Source organism: Barbatula barbatula, assembly GCF_947034865.1.
Source record: "Barbatula barbatula genome assembly, chromosome: 22".
In the NCBI taxonomy this organism is placed as follows: domain Eukaryota; kingdom Metazoa; phylum Chordata; class Actinopteri; order Cypriniformes; family Nemacheilidae; genus Barbatula; species Barbatula barbatula.
The window spans coordinates 11,599,156-11,613,381 of NC_136785.1; the positions used below are offsets into that span (position 1 = coordinate 11,599,156).

General features: G+C 39.6%; 1 protein-coding gene across 1 annotated transcript in view; it reads right to left on the reverse strand.

Moving 5' to 3' along the window:
* Positions 1–9,074, reverse strand: part of adamts2a (ADAM metallopeptidase with thrombospondin type 1 motif, 2a) — a 51,082-nt gene extending 42,008 nt beyond the window's left edge. The window contains exons 1-2 of the mRNA XM_079486155.1: positions 8,922–9,074; positions 7,696–8,114 (exon numbers count right to left, since the gene is read on the reverse strand). Of these exons, the coding sequence (XP_079342281.1) occupies positions 7,696–8,114; positions 8,922–9,006 (504 nt within the window). The 5' untranslated portion in view covers positions 9,007–9,074. The remainder of the gene's footprint in view (positions 1–7,695; positions 8,115–8,921) is intronic.
* Positions 9,075–14,226: the final 5,152 nt, after the last annotated feature.

Consider the following 14,226-nt stretch of genomic DNA (forward strand, 5'->3'; position numbering starts at 1 on the left):
AGGATTGTTAACATAAAAGTGACTTTCGTTCTCTCTCAGATTTCCAGATGTTTCTGTATTCCCTCGTGTGCCGGACTAATAATGGTGCTATAGTCATCAGGGTGGGGCACAATTCAGAATCTATGAAATGGGTTCTTTTGGAGACTGGAATTTGAAACGAACAGGTTACACCCAACATGCTCTGAAATACGTTTAAAAAAAATTCCCAGCAGTCCAGCATGCCTAGTACAGGGCCTGCTTTTCACGCAAATCTATCAAATTAAAAGTCTCACATCAGGAAAACATTTAGATTGAATTGTGTTGTTGCTGATGTTGTTAACACATCGCCTCCCACTTAGAACGGTCTTGCGACCCACTTTTGGGTCACGACCCACCAGTTAAGAAACATGTATAGAACGTATAATATAACACATCAATATAATGTTGACTGTAAGGACATGTCAAACTTTGATGCTCCTGATCTCACATTTAGATGTTTAGACTTTAGCCTTGTTTACACAAGCAGGGTCACATTTAATAAAACTACATCTCTTGAGGTTTCACCTATCTATCTATGTATCAGGTACTAGCTACTGTACCCTGCGCAAAACCCCCCAAAAGTGAACTGTACCGCGCTGTACTATGCAATGGAAAAACGCCATATGTCTACTGATCTATAGGACATACCCATTTGCAACAGCAACACATATTAAAGTGCATTGAATCCCATTTAAATTGAGTATCCTAAAAATGTCAGGCTTCCTGTTAGAAACTAGCTTGGATGCAGCTACAGCTTGTGCCCCTGCTGGAGAACTGAGGCAAATGTCTGGGGTGTTCGTCCCACTCACTTCACACCTAGCAGGGGTTTAGACCTCATGCCTCGCACCTGAGCATCCCGACTGCCTCTGCAACAATGAGCATTAACCTAAAACCTAAACTACTCACAGAAAATAAGGCTGTCCATTCTCCTTGTTCAAATTTGAGCTACAACAGCATAGGAACAGAAAAATCTATAGGGTTGTTTTATATAATGACAACAGATTTTGCTAAAAAGTGTGTTCCTCTGTCAATGTGAATAAGTTATCAATAACCAATTTGTTGGATGACATCCCAGTACAGTTAATACTGTGAATCCGTGTTTTTGTTTTTCAAACAATACTCTGGAGCCATGGAAGGGAAGCTAAGACTGTTTGTGACAAGATCAGTCTGTTTGGAAAAGTCCGCCTGAATCCAATGTTTGAGCAACATTCTGTCTACTGACAAGCATTCATCCAGCCTTTCACACGCAGCCGTACTCTTTGTGGTTTTGGCTGAGTCTGTGTAAAATGGGGCTAATACAAAGAGATAATGAAATCATTGATAGCCTATTCGTGCCAAAAGCTAAGTTTGGTACCAATTACAGACTTGCAATAGGTCTTTGCAATTACGTAATAATGCAATTAAAGATACAATTACAAAGGTATCAGCCTTTCTAAGAGATGATCGTTGAATATTTTGCCAAGTTTGTGAATAGAATCAACATTATCACTAAACGGTCTACATTAACGAATCTTTGCAACATCAAAATTTTACAACGTATGTATGTCCTAAATACAATATATATATATATATATATATATATATATAATGGCAAACTTGATTGTTTCAGATGCATAATGGATAGTCAGACAACATGCATACAGACCCTCTGACTGTTTTGTAATGACATTAAAGTATGTAAGGAACGTATTTTTGTAAATGACCTTCCAAAAACAAAAAGTTTTATAATAAAACATACATTTTTATAAAGTGATAAAGTTTCGTAAACCTTTATATACCTTGTATTCCTACCAAAAGACTGTATCAACATTGTAATAGAGGTAACCTATGAACGCACACAGTAAGACACAATGACCTCTTCAGATACGATTTCTGACCTCCCCTCAAATTTTATATAAAATTTATATCAGTTCAATATTTTATAAGATATATATAATTTTATTATATAAGAAATAGGTGTATGCAGGTGTGTGTGTGGGGGGGGTGGTTCAGACATGAAATATTCATGGAATTGAATATGAAGTCTGCATCAACGGGCTGCACAGTCACATACTTTGGACATGTTATTAAAAGTATAGCCTATAAACAACTCGACATTGGCCGAGGATTGCATGCGCCGCCCTTTGCGCATAAAGTAGTCTTACAATAACACAACTACACAGCGATGAGCAGGTGTTTGGATTTAGACTGCGTTTCAAAAGCTTAATGGAAAGCGCTACAAAATGCAACATTAAATCCTTTTTACTCTTTCATAAGCAATCTAAAAAGGTGACTGTTTTCCCTTCAGATTCCACCTCCAGAGCGACAACCTTGCGGGTCAAACGCAATAATCCAGAAATCCACTCTACATCAACTAAAAGCCGGGCCGTTCTCTCCTGTGGTGCTGGATGTGTTCACTGCTGGGCTACTGTCTCCCCTCCTCTCCGCCTACAGTGCAGGAGTCAGCTGAGTGGATGAGCAGAGGCTTGTACTTGTGAGTAGGGATGCACCGAATGTTCGGCACACTGGCCGAACACCGAACATGCTTTTTTGATTTTTTCTGCCGAATATTTTTGGTTGCCGAAAATTCGAATAAGTGTATAATGGTCGAATCATTTTTACGAACATGACGTGTGATATGATCAAGCAGCAACCAGTGCAGAGAAAGAGAGAGAGAGAGAGAGAGAGAGAGAGAGAGACGCGAATCACTTTATTAATGCAGAAAATGTGTCAGCAGTGTGTGAAACATTTCAAAGTGTTAAAGAAAGAAATTGCTGCGCCGGAGTAAATTTCTGAATGAAAGCGTCTTTACCGGTAACTTGAGTACTTCAGACTGGAGCAGGCGATCTGACAGTAGCCCCGCCGCTCACGGCATCCTTTAACATCATACAGTGGTCGGGTGCACACAGTAGGGTGCACACCTACTAAACAAAATGTGTTCTTTGCATCCCGACCACGAATGCACCTTAGAGAACAGTCAGCTTTTGTGGGCGGAGTTTATGCAATAGTGAATAAATTGGCTAAATAAATAGACAAAATGCGAAATGCCATGTTCTAGTGCTTTTTTACAATTTCTTTACACATTTTTGTTTGGTTTCAGACAAGAATTTTAGTTTCGGTGCAGCCCTGCTTGTGAGGTCACTCTAAAGGGTTTTACGATGCTGCCCAGACATGCTCTGAACTCCACGTTCTCCAGGCGCAGAAATGTAACACCCTCCGCGTGAGGAACACCACAAAGTTACAAGTACAGACAGTGGATGGCTAGCATACTGTATCCGTTGATGTGAAGCCTTATGGCAATAGAAGGTGAACATAAATAAATCAAGTCCTTATCTGAATGTTAAAAGCTTATGTGATGTCCCCTTTTTTCCTTTGCCCAAGGGCGTAAGTTTGATTTTGACATTGGTGGGGGCATAAAATTGGTCACTAAAGTTTAGCGCCATTTACTTGACTTATTTTAACAATATAATAATATAACATAACATAATATAGTTGAATTTGAAATAGCTTTCTACGCTGTTTTTCATTATTGTCACTCTCATTGTAACACTGTCTGTTGCTGTCTACAGCAGGATCTGTTTCCTTAGAAATACACCGGCTAGCTGCTTTTTATAGAAAGTGCTTAATAGACCTCTATAACCAACCTTGATATAATGCTCTCCACCTAGGCCACCTAATAAAATGACGCAATTTACCCTTCGCAAGCAGTTTGACTGACAAGCGATCTGACCAATCATAACTCTGATATTATGTGCCCACCCCTGTGACTGAATTCCCTTTTTTGCGACAGACAAACCTTGGTTGCTTTGTTGATAAATACATTTTTGTAATAGTCAGAAAGATATATGCCAGCTTTATGATAACTTGTTAGGACTCTGTCCTTCCTGTCTCGAGCTTTCAAGCTCCCTGGGCAGAGTCATGACATTGCCACGTCTTTCGGGTTTCTGTTGTGTTATGTGTGGAGACATGTGGCTTTATGTTGTTACTTGATGCCACGTGTCTTCCTGTTATGTCTCTCAGCCCCACCCTCCTATCTCCTGTAATTTCTTAAGGGTTTCATTCCCATCGTCTGTTTGGTGTTTCACTTTAATTAGGGTTTTATTCCCATCAGCTGTCACCACTCCCCCCATGTAAACACTCCTCGTTAGTGTCTCCCTTTATATAGTCTTAGTTTCCCTCTGTTCAGTGTCGGTGCATTGTCTAATGTTCATGCTCAACACGGATGTCTTGTCTTTGGAGTACATGTTGTTCCTGGTCCAGTTTGTAGACTTATTATTTCTCTTTTATATAGACCTTGTTTTTTCCCCTCGTGGAAGGTGTTTGTTTTGTTAGTGTTTTTTGGTTCATGTTTTCCCCATTGCGGGAAGTTTTTTTGTTATACCTTCGTCTGCCTGCATCTGGGTTCTGTCCAAAACCATTTCGTGACATAACTAAGTTATAACTTAAAAATCATTCTGAGGAGAATAGCAGAGTTCACATCACAACTATAACAGTACAGATAAGAGACACCATATTGTAGGAATCATTAATGTATTAATAACAGTTAAAAGTAACTCTCTCTCTAAAATTGTCATTACTACAAATTTCTGAGCAAATATAAGCACTTAATACACCACATTTAGGTTAGCTACACATCCATTTGTGTGAGTAACTTTAGTAGCCTACTGTATTGGGCAAGTTTAGAATGAACGTAATGTTATCATCTGCTGGTGTGGATGCAATTATAGGTTTAATTATTGTTAGTTATCTCAAATCCTCAATGTATCCCTCGAATGCATATTGCAGACCTTTCTTTTTTAAATCAGCTTGTCATTTTTCCAGAAATTCTTCACTCGGGAGTGAATGGCTGATACTGAAAGCTTGTAGGAGTAACAGGAACGAAGGGGGATGGGGTTTTGCGAAGGGTCAATGCTCTTCAAAGCTCTTATTTTAAACACACATTAAGAAACTATACTGTAAATTGTCAACCTAACATTTGTCACAGTACCTAATTTCACAACTAACATACTACTACCATGTCATTGTTTGACCTCACTTGTGGCCCTGCCACCTCCAAAACATGACAGGCCTGCGTCTGTCACCTGACCTGACAAAATAACGCATTAATGCATTCCATGTGAACACATTTATGGCTTCGATACCTATAGCTTATTATCATTACAAATGCCATAAAAAAAACAATTAAGAAAATGTTTAAGTGGCTTACTTTGGTTTATTTTATATTTATATAAGGTTCATGATATACATTTTATATTGCCTAAAACATAACCCTCACACATCAGAACTAATCACGCGGTTGTAAAAGATTTTTAATTTCAATTTAATGATAACTGGATAAATAAATGTTTTATAAAATAAGTACATCAGGCGGACATCAGTGTTATATATAACTATAGATTAATTGTTCGGTCGAAATTATTATTAGGGACAATTTAATGTTCCCTACCCAAATCGACGCCCTTGCCTTCGCTACACTTCTTTTATAGCATTTGAAGAGTTCATGTGCGACGTTGCGGTTAAGATCATTTAAGACTACTAACTTAACTACACTTTTTACTAGCGAAACTGCTTATACAATACAGGGTACACATTCTACAGTTTAAATGTTAAAGTCCAAAGTATGCTTGACTTTTTTACACATGCGCAAGGGTCAGCATAAAGTGCGTGGGATGCAAATGTTGTTATCGCAATAGTATGCGCGGCCAGCGGCTTTTGTTACGGTTTGTACTATTTATGCATGGTCAAACATGAGCATCCTTTTTTTTTGCAGTTAGAAGTCCAGACGGTGATACACGTGTTTGTATCATTTGTCAAACCATAAGACATGCTTAACAGTTCATTACGGAATCCCTGCAGGCCAGGGGAGGTACTGCACTTCTGTTGCAATACTTTGCAAGGCTGTGCATCCAATTCTGTGCGTAATTGTAAAAAATGAACTATACTTAAGGTTTAAGGCATTGCGTCAGCAGTGCAAAGAGAAATGTATTTGTTGAATGTTCCGTAAGTCACTTTGAATAAAAGCATCTGACGATTGCATAAACATAAACAATGTAAATAACTGGCCAACTTTTTTCACTGTTTAAACTGAATAATGTGTTGTGCACACATCTTTGTAGTTGAGCAAGGCGATGCTGTCTTCTTTTATGTTTATTTGGGTACAAATTTGGTCAGGTCAAATTCCTGCAATGTATTTCACATCATTCCTTATTAGCTGGATATTAATGTGGAGTTGTGATGGGATGCAGTAAGAATTGCCACAGGAGGCAATATCATTCGTATGTTGTGATAGGCAGATGATAAAATGATCTTCCAGATTTTCACTTTAAACCTCAATTTAATTTATGAGCTATTTCGCCTTCGGTTAGACCAGAATATAATGCAGACCAGGCTCTGACTTGTTTTCTCATAGCTACAAAGCAAAGCTTTAGTCATCCATTTTACTTAAATTCCATTTAGTCCATATTTTTTTATCACATGTTAATTTTTTTACGTGAACTGTATGTAGCTGTTGTAGCTAAAGTGAAAGTCGGCAACCTCATAACATTTACAGGAAAAAAACATTAGGGCTGAGCTAACTCAGGTCCATGGCCATGTTTACCTAAACCAGAGGTTCTCAACCTTTATGACTTCAAGGCCGCAAATTGAAGTTAACAACATTCAAAGGCCCCCCTCCCATTCACAAAAACTCAAGATTTCTACAAATAAAATGTTTTTAACAGGAAAAAATGATTAATTGTAAAAAATGCCCAAATATTAATTCAATGCTCATTTTGTTTTAAAATAGTTGTAATATTGAACCCCCCCGACAATCAGCTGAGGCCTAGCATTGAGAACAAATGATCTACTCTAAGGTTCGGCTTTGGCGACGTAAAGCATTAAAACGGTGGTATAATTGTTGGGAAGTTCACACCAGAGCGGGCTTGGCAAACCGGAGCATTGGGGAAATATCACAGCTCATAAATTCGTATCTTGATGTGGACTTGTGCCATTTACGACGGAGCCTGTGTCAAAATTAAACCTGGGATTATTTTGTGTTTTCAAGCAGGAGACAGCCATTACCGTGCTAGATTTTAAAAACTCCTGCAACTGCGCTTGAATAAAGAATCACACATCAACTCATCTCTACCGCATTCAAACCACCAAAGAGCAGGAGAATTCCTTCAATTTCATCCAAGATACAAGAACATGAATAATATCTATGTCGATGTCTAATTCATGGACCACGTCCAAGGTCGAATAGCTTCTTCGAGGCCGATTTGCGGGGAGAACTGTTTGATGCTGGAGAATACTTGGCATGGTCCCTCAATAAAGTGATGTTGTGAGGTATGGAAACAAAATGTACACCACATCACTCGCAGAGTTTCTGGTGCTGTCAATAAGTTGTGACCGGCAGCCTCTTTTCAAAAGCATTAACCATGCCAATCAGATGGCAAGCACACACAGGAACCCTGCAGGAACATCCTCTGGCAGAAATCCAATAGAAGAGCCATTCTTAAGATGCTAAATAACCTGCTCAACACTGATGATGACGATATACTGTACACCTCCCTAAACTATTACTACAAATATATTTCATGACGACTTTGAACACATAATTGCCTCATATGGCAATGCTTAACACATCACTGCACACCTTGAGAAGTCTAGAAGGGCCGAGTTTTTAGAAAATGTGACCCCGTAATGAATCATAAAACTTACCAGGCCATCACAATTGCTGATAGCCACCGATGTGTCCTGCATGTTGGTTACATGACCCACATATATACAGTCACTGGGCAACAAGGGTTCAGAGTGCGTTTGGTTATCATCCTCCAGCCACTCCACTTTGGCTCCTGGGGCCACGAGCCTGGAGTTTAGCCTGAGGCGAAGGTGAAGCTCCTGTCCGAATACAGTAACGTTATAAAAGAGCGTCTCCTCGTGCCTCAGGTGGTCCTGCTCTGAGATCGTCTCAGACTCATTGGTCTCTCCATGCTGGTTGGCCTGCCTCCTCCTGCGCCGATGGGACCACTGCCCACTCAGCCGGCTGGCAGAGACGGCGTGGGAGAGGAAGCGTCCGTCTGCATCCACGCTCACTGGCTTCACTTGCCCATACTCCCTCAGGACATGCTGCAGGGAATCTGCCGGGGGTACAAACACAGTTACACACATTCATTTGTGCGCACACAAACACACACAAAGAAAGCCAATAGATTTTAAAGCATTCACCAAGAGTCAGAATCTTTCTGCAATAGTTACAGGCACAGTCAAGCAGCCGAAACAAAAAAGAATTTGAGTGTTTACTTAAATAAAACTTTGTGTCCGGTGTTTATTCAAAACAGGGAAGTATATGACAACATATGAAAATAACATTATGTCATGCATTCCTTTCGTTCTGATGAGAGAGCAGTTTTTGCTTGCTCTTCCGTTTTATGCATCTCGTGCAAGTGTCCTTCACTTTATTAGAAAACAGACTGCAGCTTGCATGAAGTGTTGTATAGCTGGATTAAAGTATTATGCATGCTATTCTGTGCACCCATCAGAAACATAAGAACATAATAGAGCTACATTTAGGACAGTTATTTCAAGCAAGAGACAATTATTGGCTCGCGTGCATTTTTCCGCAATGTAACATTAAATCACGTATGATGGGTTTAAGATGCATTAAACAAACATTGTGCAATGACGTTCTTTCAGCTGTAACAAAAGTTGCAGACGTTTAAGTTCAGATGCTGTAAAAAAAAGTTACGCAGTCTCTCTCAAATTCGTGGAACAAGCTAGTGACCCTGACATCTTTTAAACTCTTTCGTCTTTTTTCTACACGAGTGTAAGTTGCAAAGACAAGCGAGTGGCAGCTTCACAGCGGCGGGTCTCTGCACGGATCGCTATCTCCGGCGTAAAGTAGCCTAACCGTGATCAGCACCGACAATAAGCGCATCTCCACGTACCTATACGGTCGGCGATGTAAAGAGATTCCGCATGCTGACAGTAAAGGAAAATGATAAAGAATAGACATCCAGGAGCGACATCCATGGCAGGTCCGCGGAGAGGGGAGCGCGCACGGACGCGAGGCAGACTTTGAGATCTCAGATAAGCAGCACCGACTCGGCGAGCGCTGCCCCCTCCCGCCCCTTCAGTCTGACTGCAAAGTGCACGGTGGAAGATATGCTCTCATTCTCAACCCCCCCCCCCCCCCCCCACCACCCCTTTATTTCCCCCCCACCACCACCACCACCTGAATTGTTAACATTTTGTGATGTTACTGTACTGGTGTGAAAGGGGGGAAATCTGGTATAAGTCACTTTTTAGAGCCGGAATAAAGTATTTGCCCCAAAATCCTGTAAGATCTTGAGTTGCATAAAGACATAATATTATTATCAAAAAACGTTGAAATAATATGTAAAATATTGCATGAGTTTATTAGTTTGCTGCATATGTAAAACCGCGCCTCTCTGTGTAGACTATGGTAATTGTGATCATTTTATATGACCAAAAAGAGAGCAGATTAACGCCTGCAGATTCTCTATAATACTGAACTACATTCAAACACATTATAAAACACACCCTTTATGTTTAGCCTGGGATCCTTTATACCATGCAGGAAAGTTTTAAATGCATAGGCCTATTCTGATTTGGCAGTGATAAAGTTCTTGGTCTTACCTCAAAACCCACAAAGACCCATGAACAGTAGCTACCACATTATCCACTTTGATTCAAAGAAGTACTGCTTTTAGACAGATGCACTAAACTGCTGCACTTCCGGAAACATTGCAACAGAACCGCAACAAAATGACGCAAAGACGCAACTGAAGACTCACCAGAACGCGCACAGTGCCAAGCGTTTCACTGACCAGTGCATAATCTGTGTTCAAAGTTTAGGCAAATTTCAAGATATAGAAATACTATTTTCCATTAAGAAAATAAACCATGGTTTAACTACAGTAACATTGAACAATATTTTAACTTTTATTTGTATTTCTAGGATAAGACCATAGCAACCATATATCATCTCACTGCAGGAACCATTATCTTTGTAGTAAAAACTTTGGTACAAGGCTAAATAATGATCAAAACATGGTTGTTTTGCTGTATAATTTAACTTTATATATTTCAATAGCCTATAATAAAACCACTGTAAGCACAATACGAGTTCAAATTATGTTAAACCGTAAAATGCCTGCCTATAACTGTTTTGAAAATGTATTAATAAGATTAATAAGAAATAGAGTGAAAAAGAGTCATGTGCTAGTGATGTCAGAGTAATTTATCATCATTCCTATCCATGATGTTACAGACTATTTTCGATTTTGCCAAGTAAACACCACCATTTTAATATCATACATTATATTCTGCAAAGAAGAGCACACAGCAGTTGAAGAAGCATCCTGCTCTGTTATGAAGTTAGTGGATTATTGAAATAAATCACCTGGCGAGATTGGATGCTGGGTTCTTGGAAAAAGAATTTCTAATGCATCTCTGTGGCGCGGTAGGAAATGGATCATGCGCCATCTATCTGTCAGCACCTTTAGTCTCAGTGGGGCGAAGGCTATAAAAGTACAATGTTAGGCCTTCTGTGTATTCCAGTGTGTGTTGTGCACTGACGGGCAACATGCAAGGACCCATCAACCAGCGAGCTTCTTTGAGGCAGAGAGCTTTTATGTACAGTGGGGTTGAGATTTTAGGCAAACAACTTGATGCTCACATTGAGAACTGTTGTAAATGTGGCTTGTGGTTTTCCTTCTTGGATTACTGAGATACCCCAAATAGTGCACCACGTCGTGTTTGCTTTAAAATAAACGGAGTAGTTTGCTGAAATATTAATTCACTAATCTTTACAAAATGTTCACAGACTTGATTTTCAATGCACTTTTTACACAAAGCTGTTTTTTTTTTAATAGTTATTTTGGTTTCGAAAGCTTGGGTCAATGTTAACTTTACAATACAAATGTCTAGATGCATATGCTAGTCTAAGGATATTGCAAAAGCAGTGTGGTCCAAAACACTAACAAATTTCACATTTAAAAGTAAGACTTTAAAACACTCACGCTTCCGGCAGTACGAATTAACCCTTTTTATGACATCACCCTGCACTTCAGCTTCTCTTTAAAATCCAGGCTGTTATAAAATCACTCTAAACCAATGCTTCTTGAAGCTTACTGATCAAGGGGCAGGTGCTCCGAGTTCGGGGAGAATCACATAGCTCGGAGCCCTCGCCCTGGGACAGCACGGCAAATACGCATTCTATCCGTCCCACCTTACTATCTGCGAGGTTTACTCATAAAACAATGTAATTCCACAGAAACAACAATGCGGTTGGCAAACACAGACGTAGCAACATACAGTGGTGATACTTATGCAATGTGGTCAGCTGTATGTTTTTAAAGCAATAAGCCCCAGAAACAGTGGGTTACAGTGCATTTAATATCAGCTTAGGGCGCTGTGGCACGACGCGGAGTGCCTAAAACCCCCTTAGCTGTTATAAAATGCACTTGTAACCCACAGCTTCACGGGACTTATTGCTTTTATAAAAGGGTTATTCAATATGCGTAGCAAGGATTCATAAAATATTGTAAATAAAGTGATAATAATAAATGGGGGTATTTTATAACGGCTTAGAACTCGGATCAACCAATCAGAATCAAGGACCAGAACTGACCGTATTCTAATGAAAGTTTTACAACAGCTTAGAACACCGCAACCAACCACAACCGAGAACCAAAACTAATCACTGTTTCAGCTGTTTTCTTAATTTCTACAAAACTTACGTGTTATTACATCTCAAATGTCACAAAAACAGCCTTTTTCCACCTATGAAATGTTGCCAAATTTTGAAATATTCTATGTGTTGCTGATGCAGAGAAGCTTATTCATGCATTTATGACCTCAAGACTTGACTACTGTAATGCGCTACTTAGTGGTTGTCCTGCATCATCAATAAACAAACTACAGTTAGTTCAGAAAGCAGCTGCCAGAGTTCTAACCGGGTCCAGAAAATACCATCACATAACCCCAATTTTATCAACCCTTCACTGGCTACCCATTAAGTATCCGATTGACTTTAAAGTTCTTTTAATCACGTATAAAGCCTTAAAGGGTTTAGCCCCTACCTACCTAACAGAGCTTCTATCACACTACAACCCATCACATAAACACCATGTACTGTGTTTTCCGTTTTTTCTTATTTTCCCCTGTAAAGCTGCTTTGGAACAATGCACATTGTGAAAAGTGTTATATAAATAAAATTGAATTCTATTAAAACGTCAATTTATAGAAAAAGATGTACTTTTTTTCTAACTACTGTTATTTTACTGCATTTTTCTGGTGCCTCGCCCCCGCTGCCCAAAAATATTGAAATTTTTTTTTTACAGTTGAAATACGGTAAAAAACATCAAATTTACAAAAAAGCATGAAAATGTTATGGTTGAAAAATAAATTTCTTTAAAGTTTTGCATACAGTGTACACTTCTTATCTTATTACTGTATATTATGTGACTATATTTCTTTATGCATGGAAAACTGTTTACCTATACGTGAAGCATTATAGATCATATAAGAGTGACAGAAGCAAACAAGCATCATCCATGAAACCCTCTCTGCTGTGATGCTAGAGGCTCAGTTAGTTTAAGTCAGCTGTGGTTCCTTTTATGACATAATTGCACAGAGACCTCAGATCGTGGGAGTTTTTAAGTGCAGGGCAGAGGAGAGACTTTCTGCTAGGTAAGGCACGAGGACATCTGGGACTCTGTCCATTTCTCATCCTTCCCCGACTGAGGAAAAAGAATGAGGTTGTCGGTGCGGTTACGGCAGACGGTGGTTTAATCGAAACTCGAAATTCCTGCTCCATTGCTTAGCCAGATGGGTCATGCCATCACATTCTGCATAGAGCGATCGTCATACCGCCTTTCCCTGGCATTCTTGATGTAAACTAGCAAGTGTATATACAGTATTACTAGGCATAACTACATTTTAAAATATTTTTTTATTGTAGCCCACTTTAATCTGTAAACGATTAACTACATTCATGGGGAAGGTCAGAGTTTTGTGGTGTGTGCTTGCACGAGGGGGTCAGATGAGGAAAGGCTACTTGAGTTTTGGTTCGCTGAAGTGAAAGAAGTTGCAAAAGAGTGATTCTGAAAGCAGATGGTCATGTATATTAATCCTTGTCTAAATAACACCCTCAGAGGCAATCTGCGAAAAATGAATATTTTCGCATTTTTAAGGATCGCAGTACCTCTATAATGTTGAATAAATATCTTTCCTATAACACCAGGGGTAGTGCATAGCTAACACAGATATATTTACACCGAATACATATTCATTTAGACCACCTACAGTTAAGAGCCCACTTTTTTAATGCTAAATTAGTGAACAATAGAATGTTTCATCACAACACCTTAAATATTGTCAGGAAACAATAGACTTGCTATTCCTACCCATTTACTGCCCACTGTGGACAAAAAGATGACTCAGCAAACTTCATGTAATAGAGCCGGAAGGGAAAAACCAATACAAGCATACTGCAGCTACACACAACCTTTAGATATATAAACCGACAGATACACATAGCATCTAGACTTTACCCCTACAGAAAACCCAAACACAATTACCCTTGGTAAGTAAGGACACTTCCTTTACATCGTAAGTCGCACCACATGTTTCACAACATGTCATAACGTGTGTTTCACACAGAAAGGATTTCTATTCCGCTCCGGTGCAAACAGCCAAAGCCGGCATATGGATCTGATTCAATCACCCATATGGATGTTCGGTACGCAGCTGTAAATCCAAACGGAAGAGGACACATCAAAAAGCCAGGTGTGTATGGAAGAGCTTACCCCGCTCTCTGGTTTTAATGTGGAAGTGCACAGATAAAACCAAGAGCTCTGAAGGGACTTGTTACTGGTTAGTGGCTGTAAAAGTGAGTCGGAATTGTTGGCCCTCAAACGAACCACGGCGGAGTCGGCGTGTCCCGCCAGGACGTGTGTTTCACATTTGTTGCTCTGCTCCTTCTCTCCCCTCTCCTCCTGACACTCCTTCCGTGTAAACTCACACGTCACTGAACAGACACGGGGATCGCATAAACACATGCACACACAATCAAAGGCATGTACACGAACGCATCTTTGCATGAAATCGATGAGAATTTGTGTGTCTGTCTGAATATCAGTTAAATAATCATTTTAAGCAGTTTCACCTGTAAATCTGGAAAAATAGGACTCCGGTTAATCTCCATATAATGTAAAAAAAATATGT